At 38.1% G+C, this 16,231-nt stretch overlaps 1 protein-coding gene across 1 annotated transcript in view; it reads right to left on the reverse strand.

Annotated features, from left to right (window-relative positions):
* Positions 1-897: 897 nt before the first annotated feature.
* GUCA1C (guanylate cyclase activator 1C) overlaps positions 898-16,231 on the reverse strand; it is a 32,444-nt gene continuing 17,110 nt past the window's right edge. Inside the window, exons 2-4 of the mRNA XM_069472580.1 lie at positions 12,443-12,592; positions 7,628-7,770; positions 898-1,003 (exon numbers count right to left, since the gene is read on the reverse strand). Coding sequence (XP_069328681.1) covers positions 898-1,003; positions 7,628-7,770; positions 12,443-12,592 — 399 coding nt within the window. The remainder of the gene's footprint in view (positions 1,004-7,627; positions 7,771-12,442; positions 12,593-16,231) is intronic.

Here is a 16,231-nt window from a genome sequence, read left to right on the forward strand (position 1 = left end):
ATACAGATGCAACAAGAGCTAAGAGGCAGTAAACACATTTGCCAAATGCATGTTTAATCTAAGAATGCTAAACTGTGGAGACATTTTCCAGATAATCCAGTTCTATTGCAAGATGCAGATTAAGTATGCAAGAAAACAGACCTGCGAGCTTCATTTTGAACTGATAGGTGTGGAGACAATCCTTCAGTCTAATCATCCTGTTTTATTTTTTTTATTTTTTTTTTTTTTTGAGACAGAGTCTCACTTTGTTGCCCAGGCTAGAGTGAGTGCCGTGGCGTCAGCCTAGCTCACAGCAACCTCAGACTCTTGGGCTCAAGGGATCCTCCTGTCTCAGCCTCCCAAGTAGTTGGGATTACAGGCATGCACCACCATGCCCGGCTAATTTTTTCTATATATATTTTTAGCTGTCCATATAATTTCTTTCTATTTTTTAGTAGAGATGGGGTCTCGCTCTTGCTCAGGCTGGTCTCGAACTCCTGAGCTCAAACGATCCCCCCACCTCGGCCTCCCAGAGTGCTAGGATTACAGGCGTGAGCCACCGCGCCCGGCCTAATCATCCTGTTTTAATCTGCAGAGAGAGCACTAATGGACAAACAGAAAAGCAACAATGCATCTGTTTAGGATCTTTATGGAAGTCTCTGTTGGATTAAAATAAATGCTTGTATTCATAAACCTATGGTAGTTATAGATCTGACATGGACAGCATGTACATGAGGAAGATTGCATTTCTTCTCTACTGAAATCTTGTGCTCACTGAAAGCATTTGGTGAGATGGAAGCAGCCTGTCCTCTCTCTCACTGGGAGAGGCCACCTCACAGTGGCTTCATTTTCACCTTCCCTAGACCAGCCTTCTCAGGTGGTTTGGAGAAGTGGTCGTTGGTGTCTGGCTGTTTCCCATTACAGATTGCTTTCAGCACGTTCGAAAGGTCGAAGCTCTTGTAAACAATCTCTAGGAGATCCTGATCTTTTTCCAGGCCATTGATAAATTCTTCTAAAGTCAGTTCTCCTAGAAAATAATAAGTGGACAATTAACAAGAGGCTTCATAAGTACCACTCAGAGCACATGCAATATATTTACTGGTATTTTTGTTGATATTCTTCTGATACCCTTTCTCTTCAATTAGTCTTTAAGATCTTTGAAGATCTTCATATAAAACAGCATTCAATGGTGCGGCTGCCCGTGAAAATAAAGGTAATATAATAAATACTATCTACTTTTATTATTGGTTGAGAACATCAGGTAACACACCTGATGAAATAAGAACACAAATACATTTACAGCTTGACACATTATTGGTTTTTGGACCTTTAATTCAAGGAATGACCAGATCATAGGAGCAAGACAGATTGTAGATAAAAAGATCTGAAGGAAATGACTATTCACAAGGCTGTTTTCAATATTTTTTGCTCTGAGGAAATAATTCCAGAGACTGTCCAAAGCTGCGAGGAAGCTTAAACAATTATTCATTCCACATATTATTACTGGTGACTAATTCTCTCTCCCTCTCTGGCTTTTGACTCCTGATTTTATCACCTGGACTTAAACCTTAGGCCTGTGCTGGCCAGCCCCGCGCTGTAGGTCTACAGCCTTGTACCCATGTGTACTGGCTGGCATGTTTTTGCACTATCCTCATCCCACAAGACAACTTTTTAACATTTTGAGGGGCCGGAAGTCTGTTGACATAAATCATTTGTATTGGGATTATGGGTGCATTTAGGTTCAAAGAGAGCGTGCCCAGAAGGATTCGTGGTAGGTGGAAGATCAGCCACAGAGTCAAGGACGTTTGGTAACCAGACAAAGTGCACCGAGGCAGCGGAAGGTCAGCAGGCACCACCTTGAGTGCTACACTGCATCTGTACCTTTCAGTGGATAAAAATAAGTATCTAAAATACCACAATAGTGATTCAAATGCAAATAAGCATGAATCATCACATTTTCACGATACCTCCTTTTGATTTCATTGTCAAATACTAAAATACATTTTTCTTTTGGAGTGAAATCTAATCTTTGTTCCTTAATGTTTTATTTATGCCAAAGAAAGGTCTGCGCAAAACCCCAGCTAACAGCGGTTAGGAACAGAATCCCCTGCGTGTCGACCCTGGAATACACCGACGGAGTAGAGAAGACGGCACAGTATGAGGAGCGGGAAGAGTGCGGGTGGGGTCCCATGGACGCAGTGGTGGTGGGGCAGGAGGACCTGAAAAACTCCAATAACAAGCGCCCTTCGCAAAGGGGAATCGCAGCTGGTAAAGTCCCAACCCAGAAGACTTTTCAAATTTCTAGGGGCTCAGCATGACCAAAAGTGAAGTGGGAATGGAGCTGTGGGAATTGGGTCATTTTAACCCCTCAGGCATAAAATGTCTCCGCTATCACTGCTGGCGATGGAAGAAGCTGTATCTGAAGGGGCTGGGACACAGTCTCAGCCGAAATGCAGCACAGGCTACTGGTGTGGCACAGGGAACAAACATGGAAGTCTTTGCTGCTGGTTTTTCACTTCTTCAAAACACCTGTGAACTCCGCATACTAACTTTTTTCACGTTACCTAACCACTTATCATTAAAAAAAAAAAAACCAAAAAAAACTGTTCCAAATGGTCAACCTCTATCTACAGTAACTTATAATGTTTACTATATCTAAACTACTTCTTTTGCAATTTTCCTCACTCTTTTTCCCTCTAGCACTTAACATTTGTTCATTGATTCATCAGACATGTATTGAGCCCTAACTACAATTACCATTTCCACAGCCACACGGCTACCACTACTGCAGCTGACTACGGCAGTATTCTGCATACAGCAGGTGCTCAGAAAGCAAGCTGACAGATTGCCTTCCGCTCTCTGATGTTCTTTAACATTGCTCCCTACTCCTCTTTAATTTGACTGTGAATTTATGCCCAAACAAATTAAAAGGATGGTTGCTGGGTTTTTCTAGAAAGGATCGCCTATGAGGGTCTAGAAGCTTCCTACCGAAGAATCTACCAGCAAAGGGCCAAAGCCTGTAAGAGATGACTGAGCTGGAGATCACGGGACTCAGAATGACATAAAGTAATTACTGATTTTTATTATTTTGTTTTCTACCTAAAGACACATTTCAGTTTTTGTAGGGCATAATTCAGAAATTACACAATTATATGTTTATATATTGAAATATACATATACACACAATTCATACCTCTGTTGTTTAGGGCTGTTTGTTGTGTTTCTAGATGCATTCTCCACTCCTGGGGACCCTGAAAGTCAGTATTATGGGTCCTCTATCATCACTCCTTACCATTTTCAGCAGTTTCAATGGTAATAGAAGAGATACCCATGAATATTTTCTTTGCAATCTGGTTATTCTGTTGGTATTCCTGGATCGCACATTTCTTCCTATTAACATCTTAATCTTTTATAGCAAAACAAAATATCCTCCCCTGCCCCGGCCAAAAAAAAAAAAAAAGGGCTAGAATTCACTGTGCATGCCCACATTAGCATTTTTGCTCTAAAGAAGTCAGCCTGGTTTTAAAAGAAAACAGTCTGTGTAAAGGAATTTTTATTTTAATTCTAATTCTTTTAAACTATAGCTTCATGAAAAATTATGCTGGGACTGGGAAATTAGCAAAGATGGGGTGGGGAAGATTCAGGAAATGAGAATGACCGGGTTTTCAAGGGAGGATGCTGGTGAAGATTTTAAACGACACTTACAAGTATTGTGTTCATTAGCAAGGTGGCACTAGAGGCGTTTAGCAGCATTTTATAGCAGAGCTTTAGCGTGCAGCAGTTTCTTCTCTATGGGGAAACTCAATTCCCTCTTCTCTCCTGGTAGCTCTCAGTTTCCCAATTTAATTCAGTATGATTCTCATGGCTTTCCACAATGTTCCAGTCTAAAGCACTGATCTTGCTTCTTAGCCACTCAATAAAACGTCGTCCTCTATGTTCTGTTCCTGTTTTCTTTTACCTAAAATATCTGCTCAATAATCACCCTCTTTCATGTCCTCTTTAGCCTCTTTTCACTTTCACAGTTTATTGTTATGAGCCACTTAAGTCACCCTTATCCCTGTGCTATTTGGCTCTATGTTAAACTTGCCCGGGCACTTTCTGCACTTGATGTTGTGAACAACATCTATAAATCTTCCTAAATCATGACTCCTGCTGGAACCTGGTAGAATGTGGATTGCTATTCTTCTGCTAGCAAAGCCTGTAGAAGGCCATGCTTAATCATTTATCCTGACTTGTCCTGTTTTCATCCTTCAATAATATTGAATGTTTAGCTTCAATGTTCTGCCTTTGTGATTTTCTTCAAGCTCTCCTTCCTGATGCCCGTGTTCATAACATAAAAATAAAACAAACTTGTTAAATTATAACAATAGATGCTCATGGTAAAAAAAAATTCAGACAATATCTAAAAGTGTAATGAAAAGAAAGAACCCCCCGTTAGCCTTTCTCTGGCCTCCAGTCACACTTTTCATAGGTAATTAACTCCTGCTAACCAATCAAGGTTTATATTTCGTTAAGTTTGCAATGCATATGCATATATATTTTAACTTGCAATGCATACACATATATAGTTTAACTTCCAAAATATTTTAGGCATCTTTCCTCCTACAGATCGAATTGCATTTTGTGCTTGTTTCTTCATCATTCTTTATTTTTCTTATGACATCTTCTTGTTACATGCTTACTCATTTCATACTTATTTATACGGCACAGAGGATATCAAAGTACACAAAACAGAAATAGTTCTTGCCTTCATGGAGCTTATAGCTCTTCATCTCTTCATAATTCTGTCATTACTCCTATACTTCGCTTTTGCTAAACCTTCTAACTTTGACTTGCTAACTATCATGAAGATTATGTGCGGAATACGTTGTTGTGTATTTTTCTGTCACAACAGGTGTGATGCGGGGTTGTTTATTTTGCAAACAATTTACAATCAAATTGGGATTTTCATATATGTTCCTAAAGGTTTTTTAGTTATATCTTTGTATGCTGTGATCAGCTTTATTTTTGGTTTCAGTATTCATTAGATTATCAGATACCAATAATATGCTTGATTCTTATCTTGAGAGATCAAAAATATGTACGCTGGCATATGGTCAATAGAATTCCAGTATACTTAATTGAACATCTCTAAGTCTACAAACACTGATGTTTTGATAACAATGATAATAAGAACTCATATTTGAGGCATACATATTTAGGCTTGTACAAATGTGAATGGATATTTTCCTATGTGGTGCCAACTCCTCCCTTATGTGTGAATGAAGCACTTTACATTATTATCCTCTGTCAAGCACTTGCCAAATCCTTTTGTACTTCTGCAAATATCAACCCATTATATCCTCATTACTTTCTCTTCCCTGTCTTCTGTTGCATTGGGCTTTCTCTGTTCAATAATACATAATTTTAGCATCTTTTTCTCGATACATGAGTGACCCAGCTGCCTCTTGATGAGATTATGTAACAGCCTTCAATAATTTCCATATAAAAACAAATTCTATCAGTTTTAGCTCTGTAAATGCATTTGCTAAGAAACAGTGGTTCAGTCTACAGTCATATCACCCTGAACATGCCTGATCTCATCTAATCTCAGAAGCTAAGCAAGTTCAGGCCTGGTTAGTACGTGGATGGGAGAAATGGTGGTTCATTGTTATTCCAAAGTGTGTGTTTGTGTGTTTATTTTTCCTACTTAAAATGCAAGTTTTTATCAGAGTAAACGATTAGTGTGTTTAGTTCTATAAACTATTCTAGAAACCATAATGTACCCCCTCTTTTCTGTTGTTGACACACTCTTCCAGGTCATAGAGCCCATTTCTCTAACTTCAGGTAACCTCAGCTATTGCCTGAGCACAACTTCTCTCCTCTGAATTCACACCTTTTTTTCAACCCAGGCCTTTCCATTTGTAGACCCCTTCAAATCTCTTTCCCCATTTCATTGATTCCTTATACTTTTTCCTTTTGATATCACCTTAAATAGTAAACAAAAAGTCCTGCATCATTTCTGTGTTTTCTGGAGCACATCCTCTGTGTCCTCAAATTAATAGAAACTCTGTTGTTTCCTAAAGATACCCAAATCCTCAGACCTCTCTAGGGGAAGTCACTGTCCCATTCCCTCACTCTTAGAACTAGAAGCGTCGTCCATCAAAATTATCAAACATTCTTGACCTGCCCTTTTGAAATTCACTGTATAGACTAAGTCTTAAACCTTCCTGATGTCCCATTTACTTCCAAAATATTGTTCTTTTACATCAGTGTTTTTCAGCCCTGGGATGAAATAGTTTATTCTCTCTACTTCAATCCCTGCCATCCTGCAGCACCTCTAAGATTAAAAATAAAAATGAAAATGAACAAAACCTATGGCATTCTCCTGTTTGATGACCACCGTTTTCAGCTGCATATTCCAAATGAGGCCTTCACTGGCCTTATCAAATCCTCTGCTCTTCATTTCTCTGGTCCTTTTCTAGCTTCACTTGGCCTCCTTACCTACTCTGGGTAGTCTGACTGTTTCTTGCAAGCTTTCACATGAACTGGCTTATTTTATTCTACTCTTTGATCTCTGTACGCTAGTAAGTGAGCACACCGACTTGAGATTCAGGAGAGGCAGATCTAGGCCTAGTCCTTACGTACAGAGGAAGATTGATGCGGTTGCTATATCTCCAAGTTGTTTTCCTGAGAAGTACACTCTTGCCCAGTTGTTTGGCTCCCTCACAAGGGTGGCTGCCTTTGAACGTCCTCTCAGCCTCCTCACCATCCCATCCGTCCGCGCTGAGCTGCCACATTTGACCAGTACCAAGTGGCACACTCAGCGTGGGAACATGGGTCTCTACTGCCCTCTCGTGTCCACTGGAAGAAGTGATGCATGGAGGGCAGGTTGAGTCCGTAGGAGTTACTGTGGATTGAATTCAACCATGACTGGAATCCCAGTGCCTTTTATCCATTCTTTTTTAACCTCTTACTGATATCTTATATTTTTCATAATGCCAAATTTTCTGTTTTTCAAGGACCATTCCTAGATATTCTGCATCAATCTCAAGTCAATATGCTGAGATCAAAGCCATTTGGTATAAGCACTCACTTCCCTTGGAATGTCTGTGTCTTCTCTCTTCACTCCTGCCTCTGAAAAAGAAATGCACCTCCTCTGGGCTAAAGAGAAACCCAGATTTCAGGGCAGAAGGAGCAGATGGAGAAATGAGAGAAAGGGTAGAAATGTAGAAAAGATAGAAAAAGCAGAAGTGGAGGCAAGTATGGACATTCTCCAGAAATGTGTACTCAGGGGGAAGGAAAAAGTCCGACAGTAGGAGAAGACAGCATAATTGAAGGAAGCTTTTCTACAGTAGGGAAAACTTGAGTTTATTTATAAGTTGATGGAAAAACTCCAGTCGAGAGGAAATGATTAATAGAGCATGGCCCAGAGCAAACAGCAGAAGGTTCCGCATCCTACATTCTCCCAATTTCTCTCTGTCTCTCTCTTTACTCTTTATATATTCCAAGGTGTCATGCCCCACACATTGGATATAAACACGGTCAATAAACATTTACTCAGTTGAATGTACCGACTAGAGAACATTGGATTGTCAAATTTTGAAGCCCAAGTCACAAGTAGGGTTCTCTTGATAGGTTTCTGCTTTTGCCTAAATGACATTCCCGCCCCCCACCGTCTCCCGTTTGTAAGAAAGTGAGCCAGAGGGGAGCAGCTCCCTTACCATCATTGTTTATGTCAATCTTATGAAACACCAAGTTGGTGAATTCCTCAGGACTCAGAGTTTGCTGGCCACCTAGGGCTTGCACAGCCTGCAAAGAGATGATACATGAGAGAGTTCAACTTTGCTGGAAGCAAATACAGTAGTATTTCTACTCCAACGTGGCAGAATTCGGGGATGTGTTAATGTCAGTTTTTGCTCTTCAACGTGTTCCAGTTGTTAAAAAATAAATAAAGAGAAAAGATTTTATGTCACTTCTAGGTAATGAGGCTTGGAAAGTAAATTAACTGAATAAAGTCTGAAGTTTGATTTTATACAGCATAAAGGGACCAATTCAATACATTAGGTAACAAAAGATGCAAAGAGCCTGTTGGAGAAAATATTGTAGTGTTCGTGGTCATAAGAGCTCTGGACCCAGAAACAGACATTGTTCTTAGTTTCAGACTGATTCATTTGGTCCATATGCATGAACGGAGAAGGGTGACTCTATAAGAATCTAAGGCTTCCTCTCTGGCTTCTGCCACCGGCACCGCTGGTTCTTTGTGCTCTTTTGTACAATGAATAACTGGGAAGACAGATATATATGCCTTAGAAGGATGCAGAATTTCTCTCATATTCTGCCAGCACCTTTTCATCATAAAAGTTGTCAAAAGACCTGGGGCAAATGACATTTCCAGCTTTCTTAGAGGGAAGAGTTAGCCAAACCACTCCCCGCAAAGGTGATTAAATGACCCAGATTTAAGATAGAAATTCATAATAAAATGAAAGAGGATTAGTCATCTGGGAATTTGAACATAACTATCTTTATTGAACATGAAGGGATCCTTAGAAAAATCGCTGGCAACATATTTCAATTAGAGGACACAAATCTTCAATGTGACTCTCTCGCTTGCTGTTTCGCAAGCGTCACTAACCTTGAATCCAGGATTAATCACCATAAACGGTGGTAAAGCCTTCACCTTAGCAAGTGCAGGTCTCGCAGACCTCACAGCTAAATACAGGACAATGCATGGAGTAACCGTTACACACATGCAACGACACATTAGAGGGAAATTTTCAGGGCTTCTCAGTGTTTGGGCAGAGGCTCCAAAAGCCTAGACAATTGGGCCGGTATCCAGTATCCCCACATTCTGAAGTGACAGAGACCACATATACAAATCATAGTAAAAACTTGTGAAATCTTGATTTGTTCCTTACCCATCTTCAGGTAATGTGAGACTGAAATACTGATTGGAAGGTGGGGGAGGCCTGAGGAGAGAACCATCAGCTTGCTCTGTTATCCTTGTTTTTCTTGTAGGACAAGTAGGGTGGAGGTATGGGCAAGAAGGCATGTTTAGGGCTTTTTTCCCCCTTCTTTTTTTCTTCATTTAGCACATCTACTCCTTCTCCCCTGTTTTGCTCATCACAGTGTCTGAGCACGGCCTGCGTGGGAGCAGAAGCAGGTGGAGAGAGAGAGGAGGGCAGACAGTTCTTGGTTGGCAGGTACCGTCGTGTTAGCTAGTCTCAGTGCTCTCCGGACTGGCAGGCGTTCACAGTCCACTCTTGCTCTGAAAGCCCCTCCTCTCCATCACTGAGACTTTCTCTCTTCTGCAATTCCCTAGACATGAATCATGCATCTTGATTCCAGCTGGTCCCTTTCTAGGTCAGAGTTTCTCAATGTCTACACACTAGACATTTTTGGACTAGACAATTCTTTCTTATTCAGGGCTGTCCTGTGCATTGATGAATGCTTGGCAGCCTCCCTAGTCTCTAACCAATAGATGGCAACAGCACCCCCACCCCCCTCCTCCACTCCCCAGTTAACCAAAATGTCTCCAAATATTGCTAAACGTCCCCTGAATAGGGATTCTCCTGGTTGGGAACCACTGCTCTCAGTCTTCTTCCAGCTTTTCTTCTCCTGCGTTTCCCTCACCCCTCGGATCTTGCTAGACAAGATCTAAGACAACCCTATGCCAGCTTTCTTTCACAGTGGTCCACACCCGATTCATGGAAAGCACCCCAGTATCCTTTGTCCCAGCAAATTCTAGGACTGCAGACACTTCATCAACTGCAGGCTGTGTCTGCTGCTTTAGATGTCTCACTGTGACTCAAACACCCAGTGTGTTCCCCAAACTGTAGTGCACCTCCGCTCTCAACGGTTTTCTTAAATCTCCACGTTATTGACTTCAGGGATCCCACCCAAGCAATTCTCCTAAAAATCCTTTTCAAAAGTCATTCTCTTGATTATTTTATAACCTCAAAGTGAGGATGAAGATGTAACTATACTTTGTAAATTCTCCCCATACTCTAGTATTTTCTTCTAATCTCTTAATGCCTGGGCTGAATTCCATTTTAACATTCTCACTGTGTGTAGACAGGGCTTAGATTATACATATGTATTATTCTTTACCTTGATGGCTTTTTTTACTTGCCATTGTATAGAAAGTATATTCATAGGCCACTAATTTTTTAATAAATACATATTCCACTATCTTAATTTATTTAAACATTTTCTTCTTTTAGTTTTTTTTTATTATTATTTTTACTGTCTTAAGAGTTTTTGTGAGGAGGGGCCAAGGGCAATATACATAACCTAAACTTTTGTACCCCATTATATGCTGAAATTAAAAAAAGAGTTTTTGTGATGTAAATCCTAGAACTTTTACCCTTAATGATTGTTTTGTCTGACCCAAAATAAGTAATGCTGACTTTATAGTGAAAACCAACTTTTAGCCTCTTGCTGCAGATTACCACATTTCCGGGAATGTTACATCCACTTATACCCTCTCCACAGTACGTAAGGGTGCCCTTCTTATCATGCTCTTGCCAGAATTAGCTGTTACTAGTTTTAGTACTTATTAATCTAAAGTCAAATTATATCCAATTATTACATTAATTTCTGCTCTTTGCTTTTATTATTTCAGTTTCCCTATGTTATTTTTGTTCCCTTTCTAAACACATTAAGGAAAAGCTCCATTCACTATTTAATATTTCTCTTTTCTTGACTCGCTGACTTAAGTTGTACTTTGTTTTTGTGTTTTGTTCTGTTTTGTTTTGTTTTTGAGACACAGTCTTGCTCTGTCTCCCTGGCTAGAGTGCAGTGGCATCATCATAGCTCACTGCAACCTCAAACTCCTGGGCTCAAGTGATCCTCCTGCCTCAGCTCCTGAGTAGCTGGGACTACAGGCAAGTGCCATCATGCCCAGCTTATTTTTCTGTTTTTTGTAGAAATGGGGTCTTGCTCTTGCTCAGGCTGGTCTTGAACTCCTGACCTCAAGCTGTCCTCCTGCCTTGGCCTCTCAAAGTGCTAGGATTACAGGCTTGAGCCACAGCACCCAGCCCAAGTTGTACATTTTAACTAATGAAAATCTATGTACATTTTCCCATAATATTTAAATAATATCACTTTTATCCTTTTGTTATTTCTTACTCTCTTGAGAATATGATGACTCTCCCCTTCACCTAAAAAAATGCATAACATACAGGCAAAATTTTGTCATCAATTTCAAGGGCTCCAAGGATTCCTGAAGGCCATATGTCCATAGATCCAAATATAGGCATCCCTGCTCTGAGTAATGCTTTGGTGGCATCCCCTAAGATTTGTATACCACATTTACATTTTAATCATTTTTAGAATAATCTAGGGTATATTTATTTATGAGGATATTTTAAAATTTAAATGGGGTTGGGAACTCTATAGAATACTTCAGATTTCTAATTTTGTGTTGCAATATGTAATGTATTTACAGAATTTCTAGGTTTTAATGCTTACAAAGTTCAATTGCAAAGTGCATCTTAGTACATTTTTTTGGTGAATGAGCTATGTGAGATTAAAGTGGTAGCAATATTGGTCTTATCATACTCTTGAATTCTTACCATGTTGGCTAACTCTACATTTGCTTATTTAGCTTCACATTTTTATCTGCTTTGTCTATTTGTTGAGATGTTTAATTATAATTGTAGTTCTACCCAATTATTTTTTCTGGCATTTTTGCTAATATTTCTACTATGTATTTTGTTTGTAACTCAGATCCTTCATTTATGACAGAAAGAATTTATAACAGATCATTTCCAAGACAGCTGATTCCAATGCTCTTTGATTACATGTTACAAATTCAGTGTGTTGTAGTCATAATGTTAATTACACCTCTCATCTTCATTTAAGTCCAGTGTCCCACTTAGGCATTTTTTATTCTGGAATCCTTTTCATCTCATACCATGATAGTAACTATCCCCTAACTCCATTGGGGATGGTGGTGGTAGCGGGGTTGTTTGTAAAGGCACTCATTGAACTTTAGCAATGCAAAGGATAGGAGACCCCTGAACCAACTATTAGAAATACTTCGGTGTAGCTCCCAGAAAGATTAGTCTTTACATACCTTCATCCTTCATTCTTAGTCCACGTCTCTTGTCATATATATATGTGTGTATATATATATGTATATGCATATACCATCTCATGTTTTAGCTGCTCCCTGCAAGACTTTCTGCACTGAGGCAGAGAAAAAGATAAATTGTTTTAGAACATCACATTTATTTCATTTTTCATCTCAATGCTCTGCTCAATTTGTGAATGTCTGAGTGGACTGCACCAAGAGAAAAACGTTGACTTTCAGTTGCACATTCAGTAACCAATATGATAAGTGAAATTTACACTGCTTCAGCAATTCAGAACGTACACCCCAAGAACAGCCAACCACATAGAAAGCTATCACCCACTCCATAAGAAGGAAATTAGACTAACCATATAATGGCCTCCAAGGATACTTTACTACTTCACTTACCATGAAGATGTCCAGAAGTTCATTTTTATCAATAGAACCATTTCCATCAGCATCATACAGCTTAAAATACCATTTTAATTTTTGCTGCATTTTTTCTCGCACGATTAGATTTATAGCAGCAATAAACTCAAAAAAGTCAATAAATCCATCCTATGGAAAGCAAGATAGAAAGGAAAATAAATATTAAAGAACAATTGCTTTTTATTTGAGAAGTCATTATTCATGAGCAGGACCTTTAGTACAATTTAATATAATCCATAAGATTTCAGCATAGGTCTTTCTCCTAGTGCTTCATTAAAAAAACTACATAGGTAATGTTTATAGAAACAAGTGACTTTAATTTTATAATTAAGTGCTTTTTAAAATAGGCATTATTTTTAGAGCAGTTTTGGGCTCACAGAAAAATTGAAAAATACAGAGATTTCCTGTGTGTGCCTTGCCCTCCCCCACATCCATAGCAACCCCCCATTATCAACATCCTCCACCAGAGTGGTACATTCATTACAATTTATGAATCTACATTGATATATCATTGTCACCCAAAGTCCATAGTTTACATCAGTGTTCACTCTTGGTATTGTACCATTTATGGGTTTGGACAAATGTATAATACCATGTAGTCACCATTATGGTGTCATACAGAATAGCTTTACTAAAAATCTTTTGTGCTCTGCCTATGCAATCTTCACTAACTCCTGACAAGCACTGATGTTTTTACTTTCTCCACAGTTTTGCCTTTTCCAGAATGTCATCTGGTTGGAATCATAGAGTAGGTAGCCTTTTCAGATTGTTTTCTTTCACTTAGTAATATGCATTTAAATTTCTCCCATGTCTTTGCATAGCTTGATAGCTAATTTCTTCTCAGCACTGAATAATATTCCATTATCTGGATGTCTCTCAGTTTATCCATTCACCTATTGAAGAATATCTCGATTGCTTCCAGATTTTGGCAATTATGAATAAAGTTGCTATAAACATCCATTTGCAGATTTTTGTGTAGACATAACTTCTCAACTCCTTTGGGTAAATATCAAAGTATTTTGGATAGAATGGTAAGAGAAACTGCCAAACTGTCTTCCAAAGTGGCTGTACCATTTTGCATTCCCACCAGAAACGAGAGTTCTGTTGTTTCATATCTTCATCAGCATTTGATGTTTTAGTGTTTTGAATTTTGGCCATTCTAATATATGTATAGTGTTAACCCCCTGTTTTAATTTGCAATTCCCTGATGACATATGATGTTTGAACACCTTTCATACACTTATTTACCATCGATATATCTTCTTTGGTAAGATCTTTGAACTATTTCTTAATCAGGTTGTTTGTTTTCATATAGTTGAGTTTTAGGAGTTCTTTGTATATTTTGGATAACAGTCCTTTATCAGCTAAGACTTTTGCAAATCTTTTCTCCCAGTCTGTGGCTTCTACAGGGAAGAAATTTTTATTTTAATGAACTCCAAGTTATTAATTTTTTTCTTTCATATATCATGCCTTTGGTGTTGTATCTAGAAAGTCATCACCAAACCCAAGGTCATCTAGATTTTCTCCTATGTTATCTTTTAGGAATTTTATAGTTTTGTATTTTATATTTAGGTCTGTGATTCATTTTGAGTTAATTTTTGTGAAGGGTGTGAGGTCTTTGTCCAGATGCATTTTTTTTGCATGTGGATATCCAGTTGTTCTAGCACCATTTGTTGAAAAGGCCATCTTTTATCCATTGTATTGCCTTTGTTCCTTTGTCAAAGATTAGCTGACTAGATTTATGTTTGTCTATTTCTGAGCTCTGTGTTCTTTTCTATTTATTTATTTGTCTATTCTTTCAGCAATACCACACTGTCTTGATTGCTACAGCTTTACAGTAAGTCTTGTAGTAAGGTAGTTTCAGTCCTCCAATTTCTTCTTCAATATTGTATTAGATGTTTTGGGTGTTTTGCCTCTCCATATAAACTTCAGAATCAGTTTGTCAATATCTACAAATACTGGGATTTTAATTGGGATGTCATTGAATCTACAGATCAAGTTAGAAAGAACTGACATCTTTACAATATCAAGTCTTCCTATACATAAACATCTCTATGTTTGTTTAGTTCTTTGGTTTCTTTCATCAGAGTTTTGTAGTTTTTCTCATATAGATCATGTACATATTTTGTTAGATTTATGCCTGAAAATTTTATTTTGGGAATCTAATGTAAATGGTAATGTGTTAAATTCAAATTCAACTTGTTCATTGCTGGTATTTAGGAAGGTGACTGATTCTTATATAAAAACTTTGTATTCTGCAACCTTGCTATAATCTCTTATTAGTTTCAGGAGGTTTTTGTTTTGTTTTGCTTTTTTCCATTCTTTCGGATTTTCTATTTAGACAATCATGTTATTTACAAAGTCAGTTTTATTTCCTCCTTCCCAATCCGTATACCTTTTATTTCCTTTTCTTGTCTTATTGCACTAGCTAGCACTTTCAACATGATGTTGAAAAGGACTGGTGAGAGGGGATATCCTTACCTTCTTTCTGATCTTAGTGGGAAAGCTTCTAGCTTCTCACCACTAAGCATGATGCTTGCTGTTGGGTTTTTGTTGATATTCTTTTTCAAGTTGAAATTAAGTGCCTTTTTAGAGAAAATGTTTCCTTCTTATGCCAAAGAAACATTCTAACTAAAATGTCATGACAGAAGGCTGAGTCCTCACCACTGAGATCCTCCAGTGGTTTTCTTCCCCTGAATATCTTTGGATTTTGTCATCTTCAGAGGGAGAAGACCATGTGCCAATTTTAATAGAAGGAAAACATCAAATAGACAAATTGTGTATTCCTTTTTGTAGAAACTATTAATAGTTGATATTTTTAGACTGTTAAATTCCAGTTTAGCATAATTCCTTTAAATGCATGATTTTAAGTATGGATCAAAATTTATGAGGCTCTTTTCTATAAAAAATTTTGTCCTATTAGTCAATCTTAGAAAAAATTATTTAAGGATTACAAGTTTAGAAAGTTTCCCCTATCTTGTTTTAAATTAGTAAAACATTTTCAGTTGAAACAGAACCAGTCTGTATCACCCTTAAGAATCATACACTTCAAACCTTGCACACCCAAATGCTCACCTGCCTTAAGAAAGGTGGCCAGCTCTAGGGAGGCATGTGACTCACTCTTTGCTATTTTCCCATGTGAATTCTAATGCTGATGGTAGCATATCCAGCCCAAGAAAACATGTTGTTGGCTGCATTCTCTTTGGAATACTTGTGATGTTAAGGCCTATTTACAAAACCAAGATGTGACATAAAGTATCCCCCTTTATAAAGAGCTTTAGATTTATCAGTCTATAAGGTGATATGTGTTTCCTTGTCTGTAAAGTGATACGTGTTTCCTTTGAGTCTCAAGCTTTTGTGAATAGTTTCACCAAGTCCATAAGAAAAGCAACTGAGAAATCACCACTAGTTCTGGATTGGGAAGCAAGGCCTGTCTGGCTGGTTAATGGCTTTTCTTTTAAACAAATATTTTTTTTAAATAAGATAACAAAAATATCTCAGATGTTGGAAGCCAATGTAATAGTCATTATAGCATTGTCTTCTAAATTTATTATACTCGTTTATTTTCCACACTGTGGATGTTTTACTTTTATAGTCGAAAAATAATAAGAAAACATTTAAAAATTGTTTTACTATGTTTGGTATTAGATTTTTATGTTTCACAACTTAGGCATCCTTACTCCATCAATAACTTTAATATTTCTTATAAGAGATAAGACTTCCTACAGATGAAAGTCTTGTTGAATGGGTATTCTAAAGGAAATTTGT

Source organism: Eulemur rufifrons, chromosome 7 (assembly GCF_041146395.1).
Source record: "Eulemur rufifrons isolate Redbay chromosome 7, OSU_ERuf_1, whole genome shotgun sequence".
Classification (NCBI taxonomy): Eukaryota; Metazoa; Chordata; class Mammalia; order Primates; family Lemuridae; genus Eulemur; species Eulemur rufifrons.